This window comes from Taudactylus pleione, unplaced genomic scaffold (assembly GCF_031769625.1).
Source record: "Taudactylus pleione unplaced genomic scaffold, aTauple2 ptg001288l, whole genome shotgun sequence".
NCBI classification, from domain to species: domain Eukaryota; kingdom Metazoa; phylum Chordata; class Amphibia; order Anura; family Myobatrachidae; genus Taudactylus; species Taudactylus pleione.
Window position 1 is genome coordinate 460,684 of NW_028285688.1, and position 22,158 is coordinate 482,841.

Genomic DNA, 22,158 nt, shown 5'->3' on the forward strand with positions numbered 1-22,158 from the left:
CCCCTCCCTGCCACACTGCTTCCCGCGGCCGCCGCAGGGAGTCTCCCCGCCCCCCCCCCCCCGCCACACTCCTTTCCGCGGCCGCCGCAGGGAGACTCCATTTGCCGGGCGCCCACATGGGCTACTGGGGGCACTATTACAGGGGCTACTGGGGCACTATTACAGGGGCTACTGGGGGCACTATTACAGGGGCTACTAGGGGCACTATTACAGGGGCTACTGGGGGCACTATTACAGGGGCTACTGGGGGCACTATTACAGGGGCTACTGGGGGGCACTACTACAGGGGCTGCTGGGGGCACTTCTACAGGGGCTGCTGGGGACAATACTTAAGGGGCTAATGGGGGCACTATTACAGGGGCTGCTGGGGGCACTGCTACAGGTGCTGCTGGGGACACTACTTAAGGGGCTGCTGGGGGCACTATTACAGGGGATGCTGGGGGCACTATTACAGGGGATGCTGGGGGCACTATTACAGGGGCTGCTGGGGGCACTATTACAGGGGCTGCTGGGGACACTACTTAAGGGGCTGCAGGGGGCACTTCTACAGGGGCTGCTGGTGGCACTATTACAGGGGCTCCTGGGGACAATACTTAAGGGGCTACTGGGGGCACTTCTACAGGGGCTGCTGGGGGCACTATTACAGGGGCACTATTACAGGGGGCATTACTACTGGGGCACTATTACAGGGGCATTGCAGAAGGGGCACCACTACTGACGGCACTGCAGAAGGGGTACAACTGCTGTGGGCATTATGTATAAGTGCCACTATTGCTGCGGGCATTGTATTAGGGGCACTGCTACTGTGGGCATTGTGTATAAGGGGCACTACTACTGTGGGCATTGTGTAAAAGGGCACTAATGTTGGCATTGTGTAAAAGGGGCACTACTGTGTGTCAGAACATAAATAAGGGACACTACTATGTGGTGTAATGTGAATCGGACACTATGGGCCTGATTCAGAGCCGCTCGTAAGCGGCCGCTCGTTCGCTTCCGAGCGATGTTTGCCCAACTGCGCATGCGTATGGATCGTTATACGCATGCGCGAACCAGTCAGCGCGGTCGAAATTCATGTGCTCGCAAAATAGCGAATGCCTGATAATTTGAGTGACAGGAGTAGGCGTATGTAGGTGGTAACGGGGGAAGGTGCTTGAAAACGGGGAGTGGAGATCCGAATGCAGGCGTGCTTAAAGGTCAAAACGGGCGTTTTATGGGTGTGCATAATTAAAACAGCAGCGTCATTGACCACGTCACTGGGTTATTTTATAGCCAGAACTGCTCGCAAAATTGTGGTAGCAAAAACCAACCCCAAAAATAGCGAGCAGTTTATACCCTGGTCGATGTACTCGATTAATCTAATAAATAGCGGACATGACGTAGGATGCGAGCGGCCAGGGGGGCGTATTTTTTAAAAAAACGACCTTAAGTTTTGTTCGCTCGTTCAGACCTAGAGGCGTGAACAGACCGCAAAGAGCGAACGGTTGATTTGAATAGCCACCCCTATTTTCTGGACGAGCGAGCGCTAATTGCGTCCGGCTCTGAATCAGGCCCTATGTGCGGTGTAAAGTGAATAAGATCTTGCTACTGTGTGATGTAGTTTGAATTGGGAATACTATTTTGTGACCACGCCCCTTTCTTTTTAGCATGCCTCACAACCATCCCTATTTTGGCGACAAAGTGTTTGCGATGGGGGGGTACATGATGAATAGATGACATATGCATGCATGCGGCATCTATTCACTGGAGAAAGGGACTGGGAGCATGCCCAGCAGCTCCAAGAGCACTGGGCATGTACCCAGCATGATTGGCGCTTGTGATTATGGCTTTTCCCATGAGACCACACACCTTTCTTTTGTCGTGAGCACGCACCATCAGAGTGTGCAAATTCAGCCAGGGGGCGCCAAAATGTATCTTCGCTTACCAAAAATATTAGGCTCGGGCTGGCCCTGATCGTTGTGTGTGTACGCACCTTTACTCCAAGAGATCCTTTAGTAACAAAACAGTGAAATCTATCACAACAGACAACAGCTTATGAACCAATGGAGCTGGCTACCTGAACATAGGTTCAAACTTACAAAACTAATTGCACCATCATAAGACTGACCATAAATGTTTGAACTATCAATTTTTAAACCCAAATCTAGTGCTAAGCATATTGGGCCTGATTCAGAGCCGTTCGCTATTTGTGGTCGTTCGTTTAAAAACAAGGGGTGGCTATTCAAATGATCCGTACGCACATTGCAGTCTGTTCACACCTCTAAGTCTGAACGAGCGAGCAAAACATACGCTCGTTTATTTGTTAAAAACGCCCCCTGGCCGCTCGCACCATACGTCATGTCCGCTATTTATTAGATTAATCGAGTACATCGACCAGGGTATGAACTGCTCGCTATTCTTGTGGTTGGTGTTTGCTACCACAAATTTGCGAGCAGTTCTGGCTATAAAATAACCCAGTGACGTGGTCAATGACGCTGCTGTTTTAAATATACACACCCATAAAACGCCCGTTTTGACCTTTAAGCACGCCTGCGTTCGGATCTCCACTCCCCATTTTCAAGCTCCTTCCCCTGTTACCACCCACATACGCCTCATTCTGTCACTCAAAATAGCAGGCCCTCGCTATATTGCGTACCAACGATTTTCGGCCGCACTGACTGGTTCGCGCATGCGTACTAAAAACCGTACGCATGCGCAGATGTGCAAACATCGCTCGGAACGAGCGTACTGCCGCTAACGAGCGGCTCTGAATGAGGGCCATTGTCTGTATGATATCCCGGTGGCTGAATAGCCGCCGGCTGAAATCCCGACAGTGGAACCCCGCATGGTGCAGAATCCCAACAGCGGTAGGTAAGTACCCTAACCTCTCCCTTCCCTCCCCCCCTAACCCTCCCTTGGTGGTGCCTAACTCTATCCTCCTTAGGGGGTGCCTAACCCTAACCTCCCCCCGGTGGTGCCTAACCATAACCCCCCCTTCCCGCAACCTAAACCTACCCATAACAGGGGGGTGTCTAACCCTAACTTCCCCCCAGTGGTGCCTAACCTTAACCCCCCCTTCCCTAACCTAACTCTAACCCTCCCCGGGGGTGCCTAACCCTAATCTCCCCCCCTGTGGGTGGCTAAACCTAACCCCCCCTTTCACGGGGAGAGAGCCAGTTACTTACCCGTCCGGATGATCGGGATTCCATCGGTTCGAGCTGCAGACGTCAGTTTCCTGTTCACCTTCGGGATATCGGTGTCGGCATTTTGCCGTGCTTCGGGATTCGGGCGTTGGCATCCGGTCCGCCGTCCATATGACTGCATCCCATATGCAGTATGTGTTGTTTTATGGTCTCTGGGTACAGCAGGCAAATGTTAAGGTTATACTTATGTGAGGGATAATTATCAGTAATGAGGGGACTTCCATAGCACAATTTAAAACATTTTAAATGTAATTTAAAGATATTATGTGATACGTGTAATGCATTGGAACAATTTGTTTTATTGAGCAACCTCTGATACCTTTAATCCTTTGGATCCTGGCCAGAAGTAGTGGCGGAGAAGACACAGTTTAATAAACTTATTTCCTTTCAATGTGTCAATTATTGAATCGTGTTGGCTTGCCAGTAAAGGGAGTCAGAGGTTCCTGAGGTGATAACCCTCTTATGGAAACTATGAATGTTTGCAATGTTATACCCCTTTTCCACCAAAATTCCGGGTCTGACCCGGAGTTGGAACAGAGGGCCTGATTCAGAGGCGCTCGCAAAAAGCGAGGACTCGCTCTGAATCAGGGCAGGCGCTGTTTTTTTTAGTTGCGGCCTCCTGGCCGCTCGCATAGCTGTGGGTGACCACCCACAGCTATTGCGAGCGGCCAGGATGATGGTCGCGATGGTCAAGATCATCGGGCTTGCAACGAGACCCTTGTGGTAGAGCTCTCTCGGAAGCACTGGTGATGTCAGTGGGGCCGCCCACAAACGGCAGGCGTTCGCATGGGAACGCCTCCGTTTGTGAAGCCACCCCCCGCCACACCTACAAAATGGGGCGAGCTGTCGATCAACATCGACAGCCGCCCCTTTTGTAGTGAACCACGGAGCGAGTGCTTTTTGCGCTCACTCCGGGGCTTGCGCACGCCATGTGTGCACACTGGGCCACCATCGACCCGCTTGCGAGCGCAACGCGGTTGCGAGCGGGTCTGAATAAGGCCCAGAGTCCCTATCCGGATCAGACCCGGAATTTAGCCGGCGCCGACTCACACCGGAGTCGGGTCTGCATAGAACCGGCTTTCCCGGCGTGAAAGTGGACGCTTGGAGATTAATTCATCTCCAAGCGCCACTGAAGCCGGACCAATCGGCCGGCTAGCAGCGCACTCCAGGTCATCGTGACCCAGACCCATCATGGGCTACGCCTGTGTTAAACCCTGCTATTTACCTGGGTTGGATTGCCGGGTCACGCGACCCGGCGATCCAACCCTCTCCCCTTTTACACCAGAGAGCTGCCCGGGTTAACTCTGCAATAACCCGGGTTTTAGCTCCAGTGTAAAAGGGGTATTACTTACCCACTGCAGTGTCCCCAGGTCTGCTTCAGTCCTTGGAAAATAGATGTGAGGCTTAGGTAGAGGCACTAGGAAAGAAACAAATGAAAAATAGGGATTAGATCCTGGATAACACCGCTAAACCCTATAGCTTTACCCCTGTAAACAAAGTAGGTTACAAATTGGCACTGCACCTGGTTCGTCGAAATGATTCAAGTTAACATTTAATTATAGAGAAGTTTATAATTGATTGCATAAAATATAGGTATAATGATTTGCAAATGAGGCCCTGATTCAGAATCGGACGCTCTGAATCAGGGCCGGTATTTTTTTTTTTTTTTAGAACGGCCTCGTGGCCGCTCGCATAGCTGTGGGTGACCACAGCTATAGCGAGCGGCCAGGAAGATGGTCGCGATGGTCAAGACCATCGCGACCATCGAGCTTGCGACGAGACTCTTGTGGTAGGGTCTCGCTTCCGCAAGCCCCAGAGAGCTTTCGGCTCAAACAGAGCCGAAAGCTCTCCCACTGACATCACGTGATGTCAGTGGGGCCTCCCCCAGACGGTAGGCGTTCTCATAGGAATGCCTCCGTCTGGGCAGCCACCCCCCCGACACGCCCACCAAAGGGGGCGTGCTGTCACTCAACATCGACAGCACGCCCCCTTTGGTGCGAGACCCGGAGCGACGGCTTGCCCGTCGCTATCCGGGTCTCGCGCATGCGCACGACGGAGCCGTCTTCGTCGTGCGCATGCGCTCTGTGCCACCATCGACCCGGTTGCGAGCGCTCAGTGCTTGGGATCGGGTCTGAATCAGGCCCTGAGTTCAAACAGTAATTGTACCTTAAGAAGAAAAAAAAAACAACTAGCAATATAGGGGGAGATGTACCAAACATTAGAGAGAGATAAAGTGGAGAAGTTGCCCATAGCAACTTCAACCAATCAGTTTCTAAAGGTGCATACACACGGTCAGATTGTATGAACGATTTGACCAACGGTTTGAACGATGAACGATTTTTAACTGCATTAAACTGAATGGAATCGTCCAAATCTGACTGCAAACACATCAGATGTCAGATATCGTTATCTGACCATTGGGAACGCGCATCGTTCATTGCTCAAACATGTCAGATTTTCCTTCAGATATGAACGACTGAACGATTTTTGAAATCGTTATCGTTCAGATGTGAAGAAAAATCTGACCGTGTGTATGCACCATAACTGTTATTTTATAGACTGTGCTAAATAAATGATAGCTAGGAGCTGATTGGTTGCCATGGGCAACTTCCCCACTTTGGGGGAGATTTAGCAAAGCTTGGAGAGAGATAATGTGTAGAGAGATAAAGTACCAACCAATCCGCTTCTGTCATATAACAGGCTGAAAAATGACAATTTGTAGCTGATTCTTATTACTACACAGGTATCTTTCTCTACTACAAAACACACCTAATTAAGGCTACTCTGTTTTATGGCAGGGCCACTGGTCTAAACTACAATGTGCTAATATCTGACCACCTGGGCCGAAGCTCATACCGGGAGAAGTATGCTTATGTGTTCAGGTAAGAGACTACTGTATTGGTATAATGAATCTCACCATCAGCTTCCATTCCGCTTATGAGCAGTTTACTGCAGCCATAGGGTAAGAGGCATCCTGAGGGCAGCCTCCCCGTGTACCACCTGTCTGCAGATCTCCTAGTCTGAGCATAACATGTTTAACCTAAAATGAAATAATTAGCACCTTAATGAGCCAGCCTGAGCCTTGCAGTGCAGAGTTACAGTTGACAGCATCAGTCAGAAGTGATTCTTGCAGGGTTGGGAGATGTGAGCACCTGCTTGGTGGACCTTTGGACCGTGATATATGTAGAGGATGCCCGAAAGTGAAGGGCAGCTTGTGTCGTCCCATTAAAGACCGTGTAGCAGATGGGGATTTGTTGATGAGCTCGTCTTGTTTTTTTCCTCCGCAGAGAGGACATACTGAAGCCAACAGAGTGGTATCACTACGACGACGACTGTGAAAACTGTGGCACAGATGTGTTTATCCGTGAACCTTTTGTTGCTAGGTTTTCATCCCTTACTACAGGTAAACCGGCATCGAAAAGGAAAAAACATACATGTTCTCTAACATTTTTGATACTTACTGTATATTATTCTATAGGTGCATACACACGCAACGATTTTTTGAATGATTATCGATGACGATATCATTTATCGTTCAATCGTTGAAAAAATCGTTCACTTTCTGAGATAAAACGATGAAGGATTATCGTTCACGTGCGTTCACGTTTGTAGTTTGTAGTTCAGTCAGACTGACCGACTCAACGATTTTCAGTAAGGGAATATGCAAAAATCGTTTGTAGTTCAAAAAAATCGTTCATTACATTTAGTACATGAACGATTTTAGTAAACGATTTTCGTTCATTTTTCCCCTTGAAAAAATGAATGAAAATAGTTTACTAAAATCGTTCATTTACTAAATCGTTGTGTGTGTGTGTATGCAGCTTTAGTGTTAGCTTTTAAGGGTGACTAGTACTGTAATGATTACCTGTTATTTCTATAACATACACATACTACACAGCACTTTACAGAGATTGGGCAAGATGTATTAATGATCGCATTTATAATGTGATCATTAACGAGCATCTTTGCATACTTACCTTCCGGCATCTTCCGCCGGTTTGCAGCATCTTGCTCAGGTTGGGACAGCTCCATGACACACAGCCGTCCCAGCGATGCATTGCATTCCTGGTTCCTGACCAGGACGCGGCCATCGGCCTACTCATCTGCAAGGGACCTGTTGCGAAAAGAAGCCCAGAGGTTCACAAAATCCGCCATTACAGTCCAGGTTTTAAGGATATCCATGCTTTATCAAAGGTAACTTAATTAGCACCTCAGTCAATTTAATTTAACCAAGCATGGATATCCTAAAACCTTCTTGGGAACCTCTGCTCCAGGCTCCTATAGCTAACGCCATCTATATGTTACACTTTCTAGAGCTTGAAGCATGCGGGCACATCGCAGCCCCATAGAATAATAGATATTTGCTGCAGACCCTTTTCTTACATATGGGAAAATATATACATTAGATGCGTAAAACCTCAGATGTTATACTGCAAAATGGCTTTGCTACATTCTGCCCAATATTTGGTCATTCACCTCAGCCCAAGTAGAGGCAACAATCTAGTATTCCCTATCACATGGACACAGGAACAAGGATTCATTTTTCTGTCAGATGCCAATTAATGTACTAGTATGTTTTTGGAGTGTGGGAGGACGCCCATGCAAACACGTGGAAAACATACAAATTCCACACATATACTGTATTTGTAGGCTAGGCCGCCATCAGGGGGGTTCTGCCGGGCCCATAGTCTCGGGCCCAGAGAGAATGGGGCCCCCGGGTGGCCGCGTTGCAGTTATGTACCGGCAGCCAGGAAGAACCAGTGCCGCCAGCCAGCGCCGTAGCTGGACGGCAGTGCACCCTGTGCAGCACTGCCGCCCCTCTCACTCCCTCTTCGCCCCCCTCCTCTCCCCTGAGCGCTTACCTTTCCTTCCGAGGGGAGGAGGGAGGGCGGCATCCTGCTCCGACATTCACTGTGCGGCGTGCACCACTGCCGGAGGTCTCTTCCTACAGACCTCCGGCGCAGAGAAGTGTGTGGCCGGTGCCGCTGGAGGATTCCGCCCTGTGCAGAGGCACCGGCCGCACCACCCTCCCTACGGCCCTGCCGCCAGCGGCACTTCAAATATGTCACTGGCCGCAAGCTAATCACAGCTCGCGGAATGGCAGTCAATCAGGATCGACAACTCCTGATTGGCTGCCAGCCTGCGAGCTGTGATTGGCTCGTGGCCAGTGCCATATTTGAAATGCCATTGCCGCCAGCGCTGTTTCTGGCTGGCTGCCACCCGGGCCCCTGCAGCTTATGATGTCAGTGCTGTGAGGCAGTAATGCTAACCACTACGCTACCCTGCTTCATATTTAAGAAATAACCTTAACTAAAGTTCTGTGTAAGTATGCTAACTACAGTATAACATGTGTCTGTGAATGCCATTATTAAGTCTTTAATATAAAGACACCTATTTTAGTGATCCTTTCATTAGAGAAAATTACTTTTAAACATTAGTTAAGACCTGCCAATCATATATAGCACACATTTCTTTTTGTTATTTATATCCTGTTAGTTTACTTTGTCCGTTTGTTGTTTGCTGGGGTGTTTTCCCTTTTTGTTTTTTAGAGCGCCACTCTTTTAGTGGGTTCTGTCTGTGCTACAATATTACCAAGTCAACATTTTCAACTGTAACAAGATGTCTGTAACATATTTTTTAAGTATATAGCTCATAAGAAATCTATATTCACAACACACAAGTGTTTACTACAGATAAATTGTTAAACCAATGAAACCTATACATAAATATTTGGACTGTTACCAAGCAGTGACTTTCCTCCCCGCGGTGACACCCGGGTGCCGGGAGGGCTGTAGTGTGCGCAGTGAAGCCGCGCGCCAGTAAAAAAAGGGGCGTGGCCTCATGGGTAGAGATGTTGGCACAGTGGATAGGGAGCATGGCCTCGCAGCCCGAATCTAAGTTGTAATCACTCCAGGGGGGTCCTGGAGGTGCGGACTGCCCCCGGGAACCACTCTGTGTGCACCCTCACTGTGTCAGGAGCTGAGTGCTGTACTGTAACATTATGTCACTGAGGAGTCGGCACTTTGGTGTCATCCCTCGGCGGGTGACACCCAGATTCGGCCCTCACGCCCCGCACCTACCTTGTGACACCACTGTTACCAAGTCCTCTTCAAGTTGGTGGTATTTAAATTTAGCCTATTTTCATGTTGAAAAGAAACAGAGATACTAGGACTCGACACAAGGCGGCGCCTGAATACAACAGAACAGATCCGCATTTCAGTGACAGCCACCACTGTACAATAGCCCTGTTTAATCACATCACACAGTGATTTCAGGATTGTGACAGCATAATAGGATTTCATGGTGACAAAGAAGTGTAATTACAGTAACATGAGTATAGAGGTAGGAGTGTAGTGGGTGCTACATGAAAACTGAGTTTAAAAGTTGAAAATAATCTAGGTTTACCTATTTTTTTTTAATAATAAATGTAATTATAAGTAATTTCCTAAAGGATAGCTTAAAGAATTTTGAAAACAGGTCAATATACTGTATATAATGTCCAGGGGCGTATCTACCCATTGGCCAGGATGGCACTCGCCAGAGGCGCCGACCAAAGGGGGGGGCGCCGCCCGGTAGTGCCACCAGTAGCCAAGGGGTGGACAAGTCCCCAGGCCCCACAAGTGTAGGGCAGACCGCAATGAGAGCGGTCTGCTCTACACAGTTTACAATCAGACATCCGTCAGCGGCGGCTGTGTGTTTGTAATAGCAGCCAGCTAATGAGAGTCAGACAGACTCTCATTAGCTGCTGCGTCGTCCGCGGAGGGAGCCGGCTGGAGCGCACTAATGAGCTCCGTCTTCCAGCTCCCCCCGCTGCATGTGATGGGAGAGACGTCATACGTCCAGGAGAGGAGCGTCCGGGACTCAGCGGACAGCGGCAGTCGCGTCAGGTAAGTTTAATATTTTTTTGTTCTTTGTGTGTGTGCTTGTGTGTGTAAGCCTGGCACTACAGGGGGGGCACTGAAATAGGGGGTGGCCGCTACTGGGGGCACTTTATGGGGGGGTGCCCGCTATTGGGGAGCACTGTATAGGAGTGGCCACTACTGGGGGCAATTTAGGGGGTGGGTGGCCACTACTGGGGGCACTGTATAGGGGTTGCCAATACTAGGGGCACTTTAGGGGGGTGGCCACTACTGGGAGCACTGTATAGGGGGGACTACTACTGGGGGCACTGTATAGGGGGAGGACTACTACTGGGGTCTACTACTGGGGAGCACTGTATGGGGGGACTACTACTGGGGGCACTATATACAGGGGGCTACTGCTGGGGGCACTGTATAGGGGGAGCTACTACTGGGGGCAATGCAGTATAGGGGGGATTACTATTGGGGGCACTGCATAGGGGGGGAGCAGTCCATTACATTGCAAGGGGCGCTTGGATCACTAGATACACCCCTGATGATGTCTAGAATGGATCTCATGTAGATTTGGATGCAAAACAAATTGCACATTTTTTCCCCAACTGCACATGCACACCATGGGGTATATGTGCCAAGTAGTGGGTTTGCCTATTTACTAAAGCCAAAACCCCTGTGAAACCAGGGCAGGGAGAAGGGGGGTGTTTAAGAGTTACTACTGATTTCTCCCTCTCTCTATTAATTACTCCTCCCACTTCCTCCCACTCCTCTGATTGAAATTTGATGTACAGGACACTAAGGGACTTATTCAATGAGCCGCAAAAAGTACCGCACTTTTCGCATGCCGGAGTTTTCGCGCGTCCCCGCTTATCGCCCTATTCAATTCCAAAGGATGCAAAAACTGGACCCGGCGAAACTCAAGCAGGCGAAAAGTGCTGTCAGTTTTGGGGAAATCAGCCTGACACCCCCCAAAAGATGAACTAACATTTGGGATCACTTTAGATGCCCCTGACTAGCCTCCCTGGAGGTATTTGGAGTACCTAAATGCTCTCAATAGGTGCTATTTAGCGTCTCTACATAAGTGGTGAAGAATGGCATTAAGCAATATTTTTTCATCAAAATAAGTAGTCCCAGCAAATTTGGGGTACACGAAAATGGGTGCAAGCATATTTTAAAGTTGCTAAAGTAAGGTTTAAAAAAAATGTTAAAAATCCACCTTCCGCAAGCACCTGCAATCTTAAAAACACCTGGGGAATACTTGTGGACCCCCCTGGAGTCTATTTCGTTAGTTTTATGCTTGTCCCCCAAGGTTTTTTCGCCCCAAAATGAAAGTACTTTTTTGGGGTATCCTTAAGTTTTTTTTTTACTTTTTTTTTGACACAGTTTACCTTTGGGGGACTGTCCCAAGGGTGCTGGGTGGATCCTGCAAGTTTGCACTCCAAAACCCCAATTCTGCACTTTTTTTCGACAGATTTCATAGGCGAATCTTTTTCGCCTATTCCAATGCATTGACTTTCCGCACCGGCGAAAAGTATTTGGAATTGAATACGGGGATAAGTTTCCGCCTGGAAACTTATCCCCGGAAATGAGGTCACCAGCGAAAACTTTTCGCTGAAAACGGCTTATCGCGGCTAATTGAATATGCCCCTAAGAATACATTTCCTTCTGCTCACTTCTTATAGTGTTTCCTCCCTTTGGGTACTATCATAATATCAGAAAGTAGAAAAGAGATATATAGGTGCTGGAGCCTGATGATATATGTACAGTCAGGTGCATAAATATTGGGACATTGACAGAATTTTCATATTTTGGCCTCTATTCACCACCACAATGGCTTTGAAATGAAACAAACAAGATGTGCTTTAACTGCAGACTTTCAGATTTAATTTGAGGGTAATTACATCCAAATCAGGTGAACGGTGTAGAAATTACAACGGTTTCTATATGTGCCTCCCACTTTTTAAGGGGCCTGCCCGCACTTAGTAGTCCACAGCCAGGGGCGTAGGAACCAGGGGCAATGATTGTTATTGGGTGGGCAAGTAAAGTGTTTTGCCCCCCCCCTCCCCTCTTGAACTGCTACACAAAAGCAATGGAGATAAATGACATGGAAATAGGGATGAAGCATTAATAGCATTATTTGAACTCGCCAACTGTTGTCGTTTCTGTTTACCAAAAATGCTAATATATTGTTACATATACTGTAGGTATTACTTTAATTAATTAAATGTATTAATTTACCTTACTATTGAGATTATGGGTAATGTTTGGCCTTTTGGAAGGTTAGGGGGTCATCCAATGGGGCCCCCAAAGTGTATCAGGTTGCAAATCACTGCATTAGGAGCTAGTGGCATGGGATTACCTGATAAGTATGGCATGGTAGTACCCAGAGCAAGTAGTAGCAGGTTGGTATAGTATAGGCCACAGGTTCTCAAACTCGGTTCTCAGGACCCCAAACAGTGCATGTTTTCCAGGTCTCATCACAGCATCACAAGTTAAATATTTAGCGCCACCTGTGGATCTTTTAAAATGTGTAAATGAGTAATGACTACACCTGTGCACCTGCTGGGTGACCTGGAAAACGTGACCTGTGTGGGGTCCTGAGGACAGAGGGCCTGATTCAGACCCGACGCTAAGAAGCGATCGCTCGTAGCTGCCGATGGTTCGCATTGCGCGCATGCATTGCAGTGCGCGTGTGCAAACCACTGCGAAAGATCGGGAAGTGTTCGCTCTCCCAGCATAGAAGGCCCAGCAGAGTGAGTGACAGGAGAAGCAGTTTATGGGTGGTAACAGGGGCTGGCCACTAGAAACAGGGGAGCGGAGGTGCGAACGCAGGCATGTCTGAGCGTCTTAACACCGTTTCAGAGGCGTGCATAATTAGCAGCCAGTATCATAGTTCACGTCACCTGGCTGGTTTTTACACTGAAGTGATCGCAGTGCTTGCGGTAGGGTAAAGTTAACCTCAAGCGCTGCGAATGCTGCCGATGGTAACTGATGTTCCGATGGTTGCATACACTTCCTGGAGATGACGTGCGCAAGTGGGCATACTAAGACAGGCTGGTGGGCGTCTGCATACACAAAGTAAACGCACGCCAAGACATAGTGGCCGTGCTTATGCCTTGCCGTGTGATCACCTGCCTTGCTGGGTGTGTTCTGAATTTGCATACGCTGAGAGCGAGCGTACACATCTAGCGAGCTGGTCTGAATCAGGCCCAGAGTTTGAGAACCACTGGTATAGGCTATAGTACTGAAATAGATTTACAGAGAGTGCTTTAAATATTGAAGGCCATGGGACAGTGGGCCTGATTCAGAGCAGGACGCTATTTGCGGACGGTCGTTCTGAAAAAGGGACCGGATATTTAAATTAAGCGCTCGCTCTTTGCGGTCTGTTGACGCCTCTATGTCTGAACGAGCGAACGAAACATGCGCTCGCTATTTTGAAAAACGCCCCCTGGCCGTTCGCATCATACGTCATCTCCGCTATTTATTAGATTAATCGAGTACATCGAAAGGCGTATGAACTGCTCGCTATTCTTGTGGTAGCATTTTTCTACCGCAATCATGCGAGCAGTTCAGGCTAAAAGACAACCAAGTGACGTGGTCGATGACGCTGCTTTGTTAATTATGCACACCCTTAAAACGCCCGTTTTGACTGTTTGGCACGCCTGTGTTCGGATCTCCACTCCCTGTTTTCACGCACCTTCCCCTGTTACCACCCACAAACACCTCATCCTGTCACTCAAATTAGCAGGCATTCGCTATTTTGCGAGCACACGATTTCCGACCGCACCGACTGGTTGGCGCATGCGCATTACAACCCATACGCATGTGCAGATGTGCGAACATCGCTCGGAACGAACAAGCGTCCGCTTACGAGCGGCTCTGAATCAGGCCCTGTGTGGCTAGGTGGAGTTGGGAGTTGCATAACTGGGGAGTAGCATGGGAGAAATCTTGTAGGCAGACTGAGAAATGGTGATAAAAGAGGATGAGAGGTGCAGATCTAAGAGAAGGAGGGGGAGTATCTCATGGTGAGGTGTATGAGGTGGAGGTGTTGGTGAGGGCTTTGAAGTAGTAGGTGAGTCATTTGCATTGGATTATATAGGGAGCCAGTGTAGGGATGTGCTGGGTTTGGCATGATAACATTCACCTACTCCTGAAATCTGTTGTTATATATATATCCAAGAGAAAAGATATTTCTTTACTATACCTTGATAATAAGGATTCTCATGAGACACACATATAACCAACTGCATGGAGATAGAACTTTAACCATTTTAGCTCCATCCCATTCATTGGAAACCCCTTACATTTATTGGTAAGTCAGTTTACTTTATATATTTTAAGTCAGTTTACTTTATATATTTTACTTTGTAAATGCCTCCACTAGTACCAAATTCAGCTCATCTAGCCCACCTTGCAAACAATCACCATAGCACTAATTCTTCAGCCCCTCCCTGAGTCGCTTCATAGCATCAGGCACATAGAACCCCAGCGGTGCTTTGCTTGTTATAAAGTCTGAGGAGCTTCAGTTGGCAGGCAGAGGCTATCAGACACGATCAGCTGAAAATAAGTTGTTGGAACTGATTATATACATTCTACTGCCAACTAGCCTTCTTCCTACAGTGGGATAATATTATATTCTGCTATTCATCATTATTCCCCAATTGCAATAATGAGCCCAATTAGGTAATTGATGGGTCGGTTACAGCTGTGTAAAAGTGCTGTCCTGCAGTGAAAATGCTATTTTGTGACATCATAGGGCAGATGCAAAGTGAGTACTATGCCAATTAGCCCGGTCACAAATTGTGTGAATTAACTCTACGGGGTATATTTATTAAAGTACAGGTTTTTATAAGTGGAGAAGTTGTTCATAGCAACCAATCAGATTCTAATTAACATTTATCTAGCACCTTCTAGAATCTAGAAGGTAATATCTAGAACCTGATTGGTTGCTGTGGGCAACATCTCCACTTCTAAAAACTCTCACTTTAGTACATATACCCCTAAGCATGCTCACAAAGAGACTGCACATGTATGCAGTGACGTATCTATAATGGGTGCAGTTGTGGGGGCACACGTCCCCTGGGTCCAGGGGGGCCCCGCACCGCACACCCTGTACTGATATTATTTTACACTCACCTGTGCGTGGTCCCGCGTCGGGCGTCGCTGCTCAGAACACCGGAAAATGGCCGCAGCGGCCATTTTTCCGGCGTTATGTGCATGCGCAGTAGACTCCGGGCACACTCTAGTGCCCGGTGGCTGGCCAGCCGCATCAGTCGGCTGCCAGCCACCGGGGAAAGAGGAGGGGGCCCCGCACGGGGAGTGCACACGGGCCCCCTCCTCTCTTAAGATGCCCCTGCACGTATGCACGATTGCATAGTGGCTTGCATATGACACGTGTAATGGTTAGGAAAGGAGTGATCTAATGTGTACTGCACTGGCAAGTGCAAACACACGCAACCCTGGAGAACCATGCAGAAACGCCTGTCAGTAAGTGTACTTGGTGATCATTTGCATTAGCGCTCATAGCCTAGACTGGTAGCTGCAAAATCGTGTTTTGCAAGATAACATTATTTAAATGAAATACAAGGTTGTATTGTGGTATTCACAGGCTTTTTCCCTGGTCTGCAGGAGGTCACATTCTCCCTGCAAAATGACCTAGGGGCTTATTAATACCCATTTTCCACCAAAAACCCAGGTCCGACCTGGGTTTTCGGACATGGGGCCCGATTCAGAGCCACCCGCTAGGCTGCATTCGCTAATAGCTGCCGATGTTTCGCAATGTGGGCATGCGTATGCATCGCAGTGCGCGTGCGCAAACTAGTCCATGCGATCGGGAAGCGTTTGCTCGCTGCGCATAGCCAGCTCGCTAGAATGAGTGACAGGACAAGCCATTTATGGGAGGTGACAGGGGATGGACAATGAAAACGGAGGTGTGGTGTTGCGAACGCAGTCGTGTCTGAGCGTATTAACGCCGTTTCAGAGGCATGTATAATTAAGACACAGCATGAAAGTACACGTCACTTGCTTGAATTTCACAGTGCTTGCGGTAGGGTATGGTCAATCACAAGTGCTGCGTTCGTTTCCGATGGTACTCGATGTTACCGATGGATGCATCGACTTCCTGGAGATGATGTGCATAAGTGGGCATCTTAAGACAGGCTAGTGGGCATCTAAATACACACCGCGATCGCATGCCAAGACATAGCGAGCGTGCTAATGCCTTGCTGTGTGATCGCGGGATTTGCATACTTTCGCTGCGTGCGAACGCATCTAGCGAGCAGGTCTGAATCAGGCTCATGGTTCCAACCCAGGTCAGACCCCGTTTACACTGCACCTTTGATTTGGGTTATTCAAAGGTCAGCCCCGTTCACACTGAACCCGGGTCTGCCCTGCAAAACTTGTGAGGTCATAAAAAGCGGGAGGTTACTGCTCCACAACCACCAATCAGCTCATTTTAGACATGACCCAGCTCGGATAACCCGGGTCGCGCCATTTACACTGCATCATTACTAGAGATGAGCGGGTCTGGTTCCCTGAGAACCGGACCCACACGAATTTCGGGGATCCGGGGCGATCCAAGCTCAGCTCGGATCTCCCTGCCTGCCCCGGATCCCTGACCCGAGGCAAAACCTCACGACGCCTCTGTCAAGTCGCGAGGTTTTGTTTTCAGCGGGCTTAACGCTGATTGGCTGAGAGAGCCGTCTGTCACGCTCTCAGCCAATCAGCGTTAAGCCCATTGAAAACACTACAAGGGAGGGAAAAAAGATGGCGCCCACCATCCCCCACCGCCTGCATCCCCTGCTGCCGACACTGCCAGCACCCCCACTGGCAGCATCCCCCACTGCCGACACCACTGCTGCCGACACTCCTGCAATGCTGCCCAACGTACTGAGGACACCGTCAGCGACCCCCACACTGCCAACACTGCTGACACTCCCACAGTGAGGACACCACCAGCACCCCTACACTGCCGACACAGTCAGCAAACCTGCACTGAGGACACCGCCGGCACTCTGCATTGAGAACACCCTTGCACTGCCGACACAGTCAGCAAACCTGCAACGAGGACACCGCTGGCACCCCCGAACTGCCAACACAGCCAGCAAACCTGCACTAAAGACACTACTGGCACCCCCGCACTGCCGACACAGCCAGCAAACCTGCGCTAAGACACCGCTGACACCCCTGCACTGCCGACACAGCCAGCAAACGTTCACTAAGACACCGCTGGCACCCCTGCACTGCCGACACAGCCAGCAAACCTGCACTAAAGACACCGCTGGCACCCCTGCACTGCCGACACAGCCAGCAAACCTGCACTAAAGACACCGCTGGCACCCCCGCACTGCCGACACAGCCAGCAAACCTGCACTAAAGACACTGCTGGCACCCCTGCACTGCCGACATCACCGGTACCCTTCACTAAGGACACTGCCAGCACTGCACCACTGCCATTCCATGTACTGAGGACACCGTCAGCAACCCCGCTCTGCCGACACTGCTGTCACAGTAAGTGCACTATTCGTGTATTCAACCCACACTGTATAACACACGGTATCCGTGTTGGAAATTAGAAACTGAACTGTCACATGTTAGTGCCGCCCACTGTGTCACTTAGCTTAGTCAGCCAGCTAGCTGGATGCAACCTTTTGGCCTTAACTAGATGAAGCAAATAATATTGTGAGGTGGTCAAAATTGATTGGAAATTACTGGAAATAAATGTTATTGAGGTTAATTATACTGTAGGAACAAAAATAGGCCCATTTTACGTGATTTTAGCTGTTTTTATGATTTTTTAAGAAAAAAATTCAGATACAAAACCAAAACACGAAAACAAAACACGGAGGTGAGGTTTTGGCAAAACCAATCCAGATCCAAAACCAGGGTAGATCCAGATCTAAAACCAAAACCAAAACACGAGGGTCGGTGCACATCTCTAATCATTACCCATTTCTATCCTGGGTCCGACCCTGGTAGCTACCTGGTTAGATTCCCGGGTCACTTGACCCAAGTTATTTTTCAGGGAGCCTTTTCCACTGAGCCGCAACCCGGGTAGACCCGGCAATAACCCGGATTCTGCAGCAGTGGAAAAGGGGTATTATTAACATTATACTGTACTTATGACAGATATGTGCAATTTTTTCTATGACAACTGTTCCCAGGTTTACATCTTTGGAGCTTTGCAGGTCCTCAGATTTTTTTGCCTACAAATGACCCTTTCAGTCTCTTTACCATACATTGCCTACTTTAGTGATGTCACTTTCAGGAGATCCCCCGCGGAGTGAACCATCATGGCCCTGCCCCTGCTGCACAATGGCTATACTTGCACCCCAACATTACGTAACCAATACCCAGTCAGGCTGCGGGAAGCTTCAGCAAATGCAGCAAGGAAGTGTCTGACACCTTCTTCTGCATCTGCATCGGAGATGGACGGATTTCCACAGCTCCTTGCATGCGACTTTGCAAATCCGTTCATCTCTGAATCAGACCCATAGACTCCCTGAGTAGCAAAACTAACAGTGTGCATGCAATGAGTTACCTTATATATATATATATATATATATATATATATATATGTATATACTGTATATATATATATATATATATATATATATATATACAGTACCTTGCAAAAGTATTCACCCCCTTGGCTTTTTACCTTTTTTGTTACATTACAACCTGTAATTTATTTATTTTTTTAATCTGAATTTTATGTGATGGATCTGCACAAAATAGTCTAATTTGGTGAAGTGAATTGAGAAAAATATATATAAAAAAGAATCTTTATAAATAAAATTCTGAAAATTGGCATGTGCATATGTAATCACCCCCTTTGCTATGAAGCCCCTTAAAAAATTCTGGTGCAACCAATTACCTTCAGAAGTCACATAATTAGTGAAATGAAGTTGACCTGTGTGAAATCTAAGTGTCACATGATCTGTCAGTATAAACACACTTTTTCTGAAAGGCCCCAGAGGCTGCAACACCACTTAGTAAGAGGCATCACACCATGAAGACCAAGGAGCTCTCCAAACAAGTCAGGGACAAAGTTATTGAGAAGTACAATTCTGGGTTGATTATAAAAAAATATCCAAATCTTTGATGATCCCCCAGAGCACCATCAAATCCATCATCATCAAATGGAAAGAACATGGTACCACAACAAACCTGCCGAGAGAGGGCCGCCCACCAAAACTCACAGACCGGGCAAGGAGGGCATTAATCAGAGAAGCAGCACAGAGACCAAAGGTAACCCTGAAGGAGCTGCAGAGTTCCACAGCAGAGACTGGTGTATCTGTGCATGTGATCACAATAAGCCGTACACTCCATAGAGCTGGGCTTTATGGAAGAGTGGCCAGAAAAAAGCCATTACTCAGTGATAAAAATAAGAAGACACGATCTGAGTTGCCAAAAGGCATGTGGGTGACTCCCCAAATGTATGGAGGAAGGTGCTCTGGTCAGATGACTAAAATTGAACTCTTCGGCCACCAAGGAAACCGCTATGTCTGGCGCAAACCCAACACATCCCATCACCCCAAGAACACCATCCCCAGAGTGAAACATGGTGGTGGCAGCATCATGCTGTGGGGATGTTTTTCAGCAGCAGGGACTGGGAAACTGATTCGAGTCGAGGGAAAGATGGATGGTGCTAAATACAGGGATATTCTTGAGCAAAACCTGTTTCAGTCTGCCTGTGATTTGAGACTGGGACGGAAGTTCACCTTCCAGCAGGACAATGACCCGAAGCATACTGCTAAAGCAACACTCGAGTGGTTTAAGGGGAAACATTTAAATGTGTTGGAATGGCCTAGTCAAAGCCCAGATCTCAATCCAATTGAGAATCTGTGGTCAGACTTGAAGATTGCTGTTCACAAGTGGAAACCATCCAAAATGAAAGACCTGGAGCAGTTTTGCCTTGAGGAATGGGCAAAAATCCCAGGGGCAAGATGTGGCAAGCTCATAGAGACTTATCCAAAGCGACTTGCAGCAAAAGGTGGCTCGACAAAGTACTGACTTTAGGGGGGTGAATAGTTATGCATGCTAAAGTTTTCTGTTATGTTGTCCTAAATGTTGTTTGATTCACAATATAAAAAAAACACAACTTCACAGTTGTAGGCATGTTCTGTGACTGAAATGATGCACACCTTCAAACAATCCATTTTAATTCCAGGTTGTAGAAGCAACAAAACCTGAAAAATGCAAAGGGGGGTGAATACTTTTGCAAGACACTGTATATATAAACAACCATTTTTTTTTACACAATTAACTTTAGATCGTTCTGAAAATACTCCTATTCCAATAGACCTCAGGTATTGCGTGGAAGGCAAAAAAATAGTTTCCTCCAAATGACTACAGAGAGTACACAGGTTATATTTGTTGTCTTGCTTTTTCCTCAGAGGTAAAGGACTTTGTCCTGGCTTCCATTCACACCAGCCCAGATTATGCGGTGCGGGAGGTGGACGCCCTGTTCGACGTTTGGGAAGACGCCAAGCAACGCCTGCCCCTAGAGGTTCCACAATTTTATTATTGCATTATCTTTTATTGACAAGGCTCCTACATTTTCTGCATTGCAGCAGCATGGGGGGATGAATGACTGTGACAGACACATAACATGGAACATAATAGCTGCTTGGAGGAGGGGGAGATAAAGGGAAGACTATTACTTTTTCCCATTCAGGGGAGCAGGGACACAAAGGAGCGAGCGGGGGACCTGTGCACACATTCTGGTTTAAATCTTTTCTGGCAGTTGACGTGTTTAGCATCTCTTATGGGGAAGCTGCTCTTTCTGTTGTACTGCCTTCCAATAGCATCCGCTGGGCCTCCTCGTAATATCTTCCACAGCTGAGAGAACAGTGACCTACTGAGCTGTTCAAAGCAGCTGTTGCTTTGTCCCCACCCAAATACAGTATTTAAAACATGTTAATGGGATTTCGCTGCACTGCACTCTTCATGTCATGTTACAGGAAAGCTGAAACCCAGATATTCCTTACATAATATATAATAAACGGCTAATTTCTGAGGAACTGTCACAACTGGAGATCAGAATGACACATAAGTACTACAATTATGAAGGAACGGTATTTCAGAATGACTTTACTTGCATATAACTAGAGCATGTAGCCACACAACCTATAAGCCTAGACCCAAACATCAGTTACACCTTTTTTTTTAAACAGATTACTCCATTTCTTTCATATCCTTGTAAGTTCTGCAAAAGAAAAAGGTATTCCCTCCAGCACACTGCAACAATATCAGCAAAAAATACTTGAACCCTACATGATAATAGAAATTCAGAGGTATTAGTTGCATACATTTGCAAATATATGATTAAGCGCCGGGTCAGCGTCAAGGCTCCCCTATACCGGCCTCCCTAACATTAAGGAGTTCACGCCCAAGGCGCAGGGCACCCCAAAAGAATCCAGCCAAGGACCATCCCCAGGGCATCACACGAAAAAGGGAAAAAAGGTGATAGTGAAGTGTAAAGTATAGATGTATAAAGATAATCAATGTGTTAATATAATGAGAGTTACAATTACATAGATAATAAACAAACAAATAGAAAGGTGACGAAAAAGTATCTAAGTGAATTAAGTGGTGATGCCCTGAAAAAGGCCCAGCCAGAGCAACTCCGGGGGCCCCATGCCCAAACGCTCACCCCAAAATAATTAATGCAACCTAATAGTAGCACCCACTCTGGGTCATATAATTACATATTAATGTGCTGCATAATAACAGAACATGTATAAATATATAAGCTGAGAGCTGACTCACCTAGGAGGTACCCCAGTAACCTCCAAATGGCACTATACGGACCAGCACATCCTCCCAATGCTGGCTCCCTTCATGCCTCTCAGAAAAGCAAATAAAAAATATAGTGGTCGCTCACATCAGCTTAATCATATATTTGCAAATGTATGCAACTAATACCTTTTGAATTTCTATTATCATGTAGGGTTCAAGTATTGTTTGCTGATATTCTTGCAGTGTGCTGGAGGGAATACCTTTTTCTTCTGTGGTTCAGAGTAAACCCCGCCCTTTACAAGAACCTGTGCAATATCATTAAGCTGATGTGAGCGACCACTATATTTTTTATTTGAAGTTCTGCAAAAGAATAGAATATGCTG

General features: G+C 47.5%; 1 protein-coding gene across 1 annotated transcript in view; it reads left to right on the forward strand.

Moving 5' to 3' along the window:
• Positions 1–22,158, forward strand: part of LOC148443375 (deoxyribonuclease-1-like) — a 62,877-nt gene that overhangs the window by 17,932 nt on the left and 22,787 nt on the right. Inside the window, exons 3-5 of the mRNA XM_088462907.1 lie at positions 5,978–6,061; positions 6,467–6,582; positions 20,431–20,543. Of these exons, the coding sequence (XP_088319033.1) occupies positions 5,978–6,061; positions 6,467–6,582; positions 20,431–20,543 (313 nt within the window). The remainder of the gene's footprint in view (positions 1–5,977; positions 6,062–6,466; positions 6,583–20,430; positions 20,544–22,158) is intronic.